This window comes from Castor canadensis, chromosome X (assembly GCF_047511655.1).
Source record: "Castor canadensis chromosome X, mCasCan1.hap1v2, whole genome shotgun sequence".
Taxonomy (NCBI): domain Eukaryota; kingdom Metazoa; phylum Chordata; class Mammalia; order Rodentia; family Castoridae; genus Castor; species Castor canadensis.
Genome location: NC_133405.1, coordinates 93149649 through 93159373, shown reverse-complemented (window position 1 = coordinate 93159373; position 9725 = coordinate 93149649). Strand labels below are relative to the sequence as shown.

Here is a 9725-nt window from a genome sequence, read left to right as displayed (position 1 = left end):
AAGCCCCACTGCAGCCCCTCCCCAGCAAAAAAAAAAACATATAGCCAGATGCCGGGGGCTCATGCCTATAATCCTAGCTACTCAGGAGGCAGAGATCAAGAGGATCACGGTTCGAAGCCAGACCAGGGAAATAGTTCTCTTAGACCCTATCACGAACATAGCTAACACAAAAAGGGAGTGGCTCAAGGTGTAGGCCCCGAGTTCAACCCGCCAGTACCACAAAAAAAATGGGGGCCAAGAGAAGGGGAGGTTTGATATGGCCACTGTGGAGAATGGGAGTGATGGGGAGAATAGGAGTGACAGTTGAGTTGCAGGGTTATGGGGTCAGGACTGAGGGCCTCATAGAAGCTGGGAAACATTGGTTTATTGTGGCACCAGTCTGTGAAGTTGAATCGTTTTCTCCACCAGTGTTTAGCTGTCTGGGCACAGGCATGGAAAAAGCAGACAGTTGGACTGATTCAAGATTGGGATGTTGCCAATCAGATGCAACAAACCAGGAAACTGAGGCTATTGGTAAGAGAGTGAAAAGTAAAGGACCATGAGGTTTGGTCTAAGCACAGTGAAGAGTATCAAAGACAGGTCTGCTGTGAGCCAAGCCCTAGGGAAACTCTGGAACATGTGGAAACGCTTCTGGAAAAGAGAGTGATGGGAGAGCGGAAGATGACCTGAGATGGGACGGAAGGGCAGATTTAGGAGGTTGAGCCGGAGACTCGCCAGTGTGGGACCTGGGAGGGATATGGAAGGCAAGCTGATGAGGGGGCTCGTAAGGGGCAGAAGGAGGGCCTTGAGGGCGTTGGAAGCCAGAAATAAAGCTGGCCTGAGCTAGGGGGCGTGGTCAAACGCAAATCCCGGGCGAGGGGGCGGGGCCCCGGTAACTGGGTCCCAGCGCCGCTGTGGCTGCGGCTGCTTCAGCGACGGCTCCCGCCTCCCCACCCCCCTTCCTAGGGCTTCTTCCCGCCCGCCGCCGCGGAGACCCAGGTTGAGGATCTTGGAGCCCGATCCAGGCTGTTCCTTTGCCCCCGCGGCTGGAGCATCGTCCTCGAGGACTGGCCGAAGGCGAGCCCCGCAGCCCTAGCGCACACGCGCGCCCCCAGGCCACCGCCGTCCTCTCTTCCCTCCCTTCCCTTCCCCTCCCCTCTCCGCCCCCAGCCTCCGCTGCGGCGGGAGGAAGAACCCTTTCCGACCAGCCAGGAGAAGCCAGATCGATTCCCATTCGGGGAGAAAGAAGAGACCCCACACTCGGATCCGACTGCCCGCTCGCCCCGGGGCCACGGAAGTGGCTCGCCGTCCATCCGAGAGCTCTCTCCGAGTGCAGCCCCCCGACCCTCGCCCAGCCGCAGCCGCATACACAGAGCTCCCCAGCGGGGCCCCGGCTCCGGCCCCGGTGAGCCCACTCCCGGCTTGAGGCCAGGGCCGGCGATGCCTGGCAAGGCAGCGGCGGTGGCCGCGGCTGCTGCTGCTACTGCCACCGCTGCCACGGCTGCTGGCCCGGGCCCGGGCCGGGGGCTCGAGTCTCCGCAGTGGGGCTGAGCCCGCAGCCCCGCCCCCCGAGCCTGAGGCCGCTGCTCCGCCGGGCGCCGGGCCTCCTCCGCCCGCGCCTCCGCCCCAGGAGCTGGAGCCAAGCGGGGAGCCCGGGCCCCGCGCCCAGGCCCGGACCATGCATGGCTACCGAGCCCCGGGGGGTGCTGGGCCTTGGGATCCCGAACACCCGGCCGCGAATCCCCCCGGCGCCTCTCCACTGGCTTGTGTCGACTTGGACCCTGGAGCCTCAGAGCCCAGACTGCCTGTGCGCAGGGGCTCAGGCTCGGCTCTTGGCGGCCCTCTGGATCCCCAGTTTGCCCGACCCTCGGACGCCAGCCTGGGTGCTGCTCCAGGCCCTCGGGTCTTGCCCTGCGGCCCCAGTCCACAGCACCACCGGGCCCTGCGCTTCTCCTACCACCTGGAGGGCTCGCAGCCTCGGCCTGGTGAGTGATCCAGACAGCATGGTAGCCCGGCCACGGGCCTGGTATTGGGAGCGGATTCTTGTTCGCGGGGCCGACCGTTCACCCTGGCCTGTTGGGTCCCCTCAACCCCCACTCCCTCCTCTCATCCCTGCCTTCCGTTCAGTCCTTTCAACCTCTGTTCCCTGTCTTCTCCCTGTCCCTTGTTCCCCTCAACCACCCTGACCCCCTTCTGTTCTAACTGGTAAGGCTAACGGGAGAGGAAGCACTCCAAGAAAAGAGGGCAGGATTGCAAGGCAGCAGTGGGGATGCGGTTGAGGGAACAGGTTTAGTTGGGGTAAATAAGAGAAAAGGAGTCAGTCTCCTATTAGCCAAGTGCTACATTGTGCATGGCACTGAACTGGGTGTTTTGCATGGGTTTCCATTTCAGCCTCAGGAATCCTGTATGAAGTAGGTATCAATTAACCACATGTTGTAGGGGAGGAAACTGAGGCTCAGAGAAGTTAAGTAACTTGCCCAAGGTCACACATCCAGTAAGGAGCCCGGATTCAAAACCAGATCTGAGTCCAAAGTCTGTGGTCTTTCTGCTTCCCAGAGTGAGGCTATAGACCATGAAAGTAATGCCAAGCCTTCTGCTTATGTGATTTTCTTCTGTACTATTCAGCAGCCCTGAAATATGAGTGGAAAAAAAAAAGAGATGGTGAATTGATCCAAGATTGGGGTTTGCCAGGTGTGTGTGGTGGGAGGACAGGGGAAGGAAGGAGTAGAAGGTGCTGATGAGAGAGGAAGGTGGAGGTCAAGCTGGAGGAGAAGGCTGATAGGTAGGGAGACAGCAGAAAGGTCAGAGGGGGCAAAAGCCAGTTGGAGCAGAGCTGGAGAGCTGCAGGGCCAGGGGGTTGTTTGTGAGGATAAATCAGAATGGTTGTTCGTGTTTGCAGAGGCAGAGCACATCTAGGTCAGTTTGGGGTCACAGTCCTGAGTATCTGAGGAGACTAGCGGAACCTTCTCTATCTGGGGACATTTTCATGTGTGCCTGAGCCCAGGAACCACAGAGGAAGGACAGTGCACATCTGCCCTACCTTCCACTGGGACTAGAGGAGCTATTGAGCCTCTGGGGGCTTCCAAGGCTCACAGTCCAGGCTCCACAGGTCATCGGGACTGTGTCCCAGTACCAGGTAGCAATAGTGAATCATAAAACACAGGCAGGATATGTCCCTTGCTACAGTCATGGAACCTCTGGAAGATTTCAGTCCTCCTTGTGGGCTCGAGATAGCCAGCTGACGACAGACCTTTTAATGCCCTACCTGCTTGTTACCTCTGCTGACTTCCCAAACTCCCCTTGACAGATGCTGTGTGGAGGGGGCTACTCATACTCACTTTACTGTAGCGCCTTCTTCCAGATCCCCAAACACCCACAACACTCCCACTGCAGGGCCTTTGCATTTGCTTTGCCTTCTGCCTGGTAGCTCTTCTCCCAGCCCTCCACCTAGCTTGCTCCTCATCTTTCGGGTTTCAGCTCAAATGTTGCCTCCCAGAGACCTTCCCTGACCACTTTAAGTTAGAGCCTCTGTGAATCTCCATCACAGCTGCATGTGCTACTGTCTTTGCATTTAATACAATCTGAAATTACCCTTTGTATGCATCTACTTATTTATTGCCCACCTTCCTCCACTAGAATGTGAGCTCTTTGAGGGCAAGGGGGAGTGTGTCTGTTTTGTTCATTGTTGTAATCCCCAGCAAACCAGCACAGTGCCTACCACACACTGGGTACTCAATAAATCCTTTCTGAACAAATGCCTCAACAGATACTAAAGGAGCCTGGGAGACAGTAGCTGGGAGTGTCTGGACCCCTGATCTCTGGCTTCTCTGATCAGTGCTTGGTGGTGATTCTGAGTATGCCTTCCTACTTCACCAATCCTTCCAAATTACAAATCATAATGACCTTTACACACCACTTCCCTCCTCCCCCCAAAAGCAGCACAACGTCCTTAGGATCCTTTTCCCCAATGAAGTCCTTGCCTCTATAATTACATGGTGGGTATCCTTTTTCCTTTAGTCCAAAATGAGGATTGGAATAAGAAGGGTGTCAGGGAAGGACTCAGTTTCCCATCCAGTCATTCCTAACTGACTCACTATGTGACCAGGTGAGTGAGCCTTGGTTTCCTCATCTAGAGTAAAATACATGAAGAGTCTATAGGAGATAGTGGTTGCAAAACTTGCAGCATTGTATAAATTCTCAGCAACCAGGAATTTAAAAACTCAAATAAAATAATAAGAGAGAAAAACCTTCTGAAGAGGAGGTGGAGGAGTTACTCAAGCCCTGGCAAGGCGGGCACTGGGCCATGTGATTCACAGCAGCATGGGTTGTGAGAGGCCGCCTCCCCCACTGCCCAGCCAGCCCAGGGATAGGCACAAGTGACTTGCTTCTCTCTTCACAGGACTCGCCTATAATTGGCCCAAAGAGGGCAGGGTTGGTGGTTGAAAGGGAGGGGAGAGAGAGAGAGAGAGAGTTTCCTGAACTTCAATTAAAGGGTTGGAACATGTTCATCCACATGTTAAGCTTTCCTTGTGCCTGCTGACTTCCTCCCTCAGTCTACTGAGGCCTTTATTGAATCACCATCCTTAGGGCCCAGTGGCCCATCCTGGCTGGGGGGTGAGGCTTTTAAAAATAATAATTATATCTTATCTGTGTGAAGAGCCTTTAATTGCCTCCAAGTCCTTTCTGTTTTAGTTATCCTGTCCCATTTCTGGTGGAGAGATAGACTATTTTTATTATGCCCATAAAATAAGGAGATAAAGCCTAAGACTTCATTGGGTCACTGGGATAACCCAGTGAGATACCACTGAAGGTTGAAAAGAGCTTCCCAAGTACAGGTTTGTGTATTGGGATTTAGGGGAATCCTACCCTATTCATGAGGGTTGAGGTCTAGAAAATCCTCTACATGCTGGGGTTTGGGGGGAGGTTGAGACCTGGTCCTAGGTCAGTCAAAGGCCTAGCACTTGATGCTAGATCCATTTCATGGGTAGTGGGGGGAGTGGCTTCTTCTAATTTAAATCCTGGGACATCTTCAGAGACGCTAAGAGTTATATTTGCTTTTAACTTTTTTTTTGGTGGTACTGGGGTTTGAACTCAGGACTTCATGATTTGTTATAGGCAGGCACTCTACTGCTTGAGCTACTCCTTTAGCCCTCTAAGAGTTAAAATTTGGAGTTGGAAAAGTCTTTAGACACCGTCTGGTTCTGGGTTTCCCAAACTGAGTGAGCATCAGAATCCCTTGTTGATCTTAAAAAAAAAAAGTGTTATTCCCAGCCTCCATTTTGGGGCTCCAGAATCTCAGGTCAGAAACCAGGAATATCGTTTCAAGGGTTCCAGGTAACTCATTTTGCACTTGAGGCATGGGAAGCCTAGAGTGGCAGTGATTTAACCATGGTCCTACAGTGAGTGGGCATCAGCCTCCCCCACTAAGGTCCTCTCCCCAGGGCTCTGTATGGGGCTCCTTCAACCCTCTTCCAGAAGGGAGGTGTGTGATCTAAGATAAAAAGAATGAGTCAATTCCTCCTCCACATACATGCAAACACTGGCTGCCTCAATTTACCTTTATTCTCAGCTCTTGTGAATAGCTGCCATTTGGAAATTCTAAGTTGGAAGGCTTGCAGTTCAGGAACTCTAGGCAGAGTAAATCCTGCCATCAGCAGGACCCAGCACAAAGGAAGGGCCCCAAAAGGCTGTCAAGCAAGGATTGTAGACCCAGATAGGAACATGGAGGGCAGTTCAGCTAGAAGGGTTAGTGAGAGCAAAGGGATTGAGATATAGGGATGGAGGTATTCTGATATTGGGAAGAGTGGAAGGATAAGTCTGGCAAAGAGGTTTTCTCTCTTGGGGCAAACAGGAACCATTGGAGGGGTTATTAACAGGGGAATGATGTGTTTAGATGCTCCCCAAGGGTACATGTGGAGAATGGGTGGAAGGGAAGGAAGAACGGAAGCACAGAGACAGGCTGAATGTTGTAGTCAAGCAGGTGAGAGGTGATGGTAGCTCAGGTCTCAGGCATTTGGCTGCTAACATGGACAGGTCTTGGTAGTGGCTTAGATGTAGTAGAGTCTGAGGAAGAAGGAAAAATGCAGATCACTCAGTTGTTTTCTTAAACCAGCTACATCCACTTGGTGGATGCTGGTGGGGAAGGTAGTGAGTTGTTTGAGACATGTTCAGTTTGAGAGGCCTGGAAGACATCAAGGTGGAGATGGCCAGCAGGCATTTGGATGTAGGATTAGAAATTTCAGAAAAGAGGCCTGGACAAGAGCTGTTTGGGAGTTTTCACCACCAACACCTACCATGGCCCAATGGTGGATCATGAGGCTAGCGTGTATGGTTCTTGGGGCCAGTTGCATCCTTGAAGATAGAGCAAAGTTGTATTCAGATGAGCCACTCATTACCTGCCCAAACTTTGCCTTAAAAGTGCCTCTGTGAGTCGGGTGGTGGTAGCTCATGCCTGTAATCCTAGCTACTCAGGAGGCAGAGATCAGGAGGATCGCCGTTCGAAGCCAGCCTGGGCAAACAGTTCTGTGAGACCCTATCTTGAAACACCCTTCACAAAAATAGAGCTGGTGGAATGGCTCAAGGTGAAGGTCCTGAGTTCAAGCCCCCGTACCATTAAAAAAAAAAAAGGTGTCTCTGTGGGAATCTGATTTTAAAGCAGATTTGTGTGGAGATGAGGCCCATTTCCTGTACACTCAGGGTCACTGCTTTTGTAAAGAACTGAGGGAGTACTCCTGAAAGGCAAACCAAACTTTGGTAAAGTAAACTTGTATGCCCTGTCGAGGGCATCCTGAGAGGCCACAGGTGGGGTTTGCTTGAGGAAAGAAGAGGGGGCTCAGGACAGGAGTGGGTGGTGGGCTCCAAAGGGATTTTTGGAGAGCAGTAGATGAGGTTTCAGGGTTGTGTTTGGGGGGAGGGGAACAAAATTTGGTACCTAGTCAGCTGGGGCTTTTCAAACACACGACAGAATGTGAAGATTCTTGGTAGCTGGGCAAAGGACTTCCCCAGAAAGGATTAAAAGAATTGAAATTTCAAGTGTGGGTGGTTGGTACCCAAACTCCTCAGCCCTTTCACCTGTCCCTGAGGGAGGGCCCAACTAGGACTGCCTGCACCTTCAAGAGTGAGTGACAACTGACAGTGCCCCAGACAGACAAAAGCCATGGCTTTTTGGGGGCCAGTTAGCTTAAATGCCTTAGGCAGATGTGGAGCTAACCAGAGGAGGGCCGGGTAAGGCTAGAACCTGTCTGGAACAAGGGCAAAAAGCACAGTCCGCCTTTGGGATTAAAGTTGGAGAGCAGATAACTTTGGAGCAACAAATGCAGCCTTCCTGAAAGCTCCAATGTATAGTTCCTTGAACATGGAGGGCATCACACTTCCCAAACACCTGAAGACAAGGCTACCATACAGCAAGTAAAGGAGCCTCAGCACTCTTGGCTCAGCTATTGGTTCATTGTGCCTCCAGGCCTCTCATCCCCTCTCTGGGACTTAGTTTCCCCATTTGTACCTCCCATTTGTTCATCCCATTTATCTGGTGTATATAATATGGCAGCCATAAATGCTTGGCGAGTAAATAACAGAGTGAGAAAGAGGGGAGGAAGGAGTTTATTTCCTTAACATGTGTCCATTGAGTACCTACTATGTGCTAGGCACTGTGCTAGCTGCCGGGTGTCCCTGTCCTTGTGCTCACACAGCAGGAAAGACATCACTACAAGTAATTTCCAGCACAGATGCTGCAGGAACATGGTGGTGAGGAGGCAGGGAAGACACTTTTGTTGAGACCTGAAGGAAAAATAGAAGTTCAGAGGTAAGGAGAAGTGGAAAGGCAGTTCAGGCCACGGGGACACAGGAGAAGGACATGTGCCAAAGCCCCAGGCGGAAGAGAGCACTTTCGAGGAACAGACAAGAGGCCATTGTGGCCTGGGGTGGGGGCAGGGAAATGTTCATGAGCTTAGGCCTTCCTTGTCCCTGTTTCCAGGAGTTTGGAGGAGTTCCTTCAATTTGAAGGAATTGAAGGAGGCTGTGTTCACAAACCGGCTGTGGTGTGGAGAATGCTTGGAGGGGCCCTGAGAATGGGAGGGAAACCAGTTAGGAGGCAGGACTTGGGGACTGGCTGGCTGGGTGAACTGACAGCGGGGCGTCAGTGGTGGAGAAAGCCCATTCTCTGACGGGCAACTGGGTGGCTGGAGGTGCTGTTCCTGGGATGGGGAAGCAGAAGGAGGAGCAAACTCGAGGCTGGGGTAGGAGTGTGGTTTATTTAAGATTCAGTAAGTCTCAGGAGCTCAAAGAAAAGAACATCTAGGTGACAGCACCCAACAGGCATCAGCTGTGTCTATCTGGGCCCCAGAGTAGGGAACAGGAGGGTGAGGGACACAGGTGTGTGACCAGAGCTTCAAGGGAACAGCAAGCACTTATAGTGCTGGTGGCTTTTAGTTGTGCCGCTCGCCCTTGGCCCCTGCATGGAAGGGGTTAAGTCACGGAGGGCATGCGCGCCTGTGGAGAGCGGGAAAGGCGGGACTGGCAGGACTGGCCCCTGGGAGCTGCTGCTGGCATTGAAGGCCTTCCGCACCGCTGCTGCTGCCACCTCTGCCACCACTGCCACCACCACCGCCCATGCTGGGCCTTCGCCTTCACCTTCACCTTCCCTGCTCCCCCTCCAGCTCCTTCCCGGCTCCCCTAGTTGGGGCCTCCCTACCTAATGCATTCCAGGTGTAGACGTGGCCCCTCTCCCACCCTGGGGCATCGGGAGAGGGGGGCAGGGAACGCGTGGGTCTCTCACTGTGCATCTCTTAGGGTGAGTCTCAGTCTCACTGACCACTTCTCTCTGGAATAGGGATCTCTGCTTGGGCCTATGTCTCTGGCCTGGGCTGGCAATGGGGAGAGCCCCCCAGACGCAGGTCTACCACCTTCTTAAGTTTCTTGTGACCTTGAGCAAATCACATCACCTCACTGAGCCTCAGTTTCTCGTCTGTAAAATGGGGTTGTGATTTCCACCATCTAGGGCGGTGAAGATTAAATGCCACAGGCAAAGTTCACAACCCTTGGCAGGATACATTGTAGCCATGTTCAACAAAAAGCCCCGGCCTGACCTTTTTGTCCCTTCTCCTTTGCCAGTCAGGGCCTACATGCCCCCAGTGACTCCCATGTGGCCTTCTTTATCTCTGTCTTCCTTCTGACCTGTCCCTCCCTTTTCTGTCTTTCCCTATGTATATCTCTGAGTCTGTGTAGCTTTCCTGTCTCCTTCTCTTTGTCCCAATGTCTTTTTCTACCCTGTCTTTTTCCCTCATAATCTCTGTGGCTTCATTCTGAGATTTGACCAGGCTTCTAGTGGATAAGAGGGGAAATGGGTGGGTTTCAGGGACCCTGGGATGGAGGCAGGAGTCAGAGGGACGATCCCCCTAGTGGCTTTGTCCTTGAAGGGAGGGGAATCCCAGCCAGCGTGGCAGCCCCAGCACTGGATAATTACTGCCCCCAGTGCTCCCAGCTGCAGCTCCACTCCCTTCCCTTCCTGTCCTCTGAAGTCCCCAGCTCCTCCCAGAGGTGGAGCTACCACCCCCTGTCCTTCTCTGGCCTCCGGGTCCAGAGAAGCAGGGAGGAGGTGGCAAGGCCTTCACAGCAATCAAGCAACTGAAGAGGGATGGGCTGCTTTTACTCTGGTGTGGCTGCGGGGTATGTGTGTCCACGTGTGCATGAACCTGGCTATCTTTGTCCCCATGGGTCAGTATGTCTAATGGTCTTGTTTGTGTGTGACT

General features: G+C 53.0%; 1 protein-coding gene across 2 annotated transcripts in view; it reads left to right on the top strand.

The window, feature by feature from the left end:
* The first annotated feature begins 892 nt into the window (after nt 1–892).
* Nucleotides 893–9725, top strand: part of Fgd1 (FYVE, RhoGEF and PH domain containing 1) — a 40685-nt gene continuing 31852 nt past the window's right edge. Inside the window, exon 1 of one of the 2 annotated variants that reach the window (XM_074064328.1) lies at nt 893–1964. In XM_074064328.1, the coding sequence (XP_073920429.1) occupies nt 1658–1964 (307 nt within the window). In that variant the 5' untranslated portion in view covers nt 893–1657. The remainder of the gene's footprint in view (nt 1965–9725) is intronic. The other variant, XM_074064327.1, reaches the window with a different exon arrangement.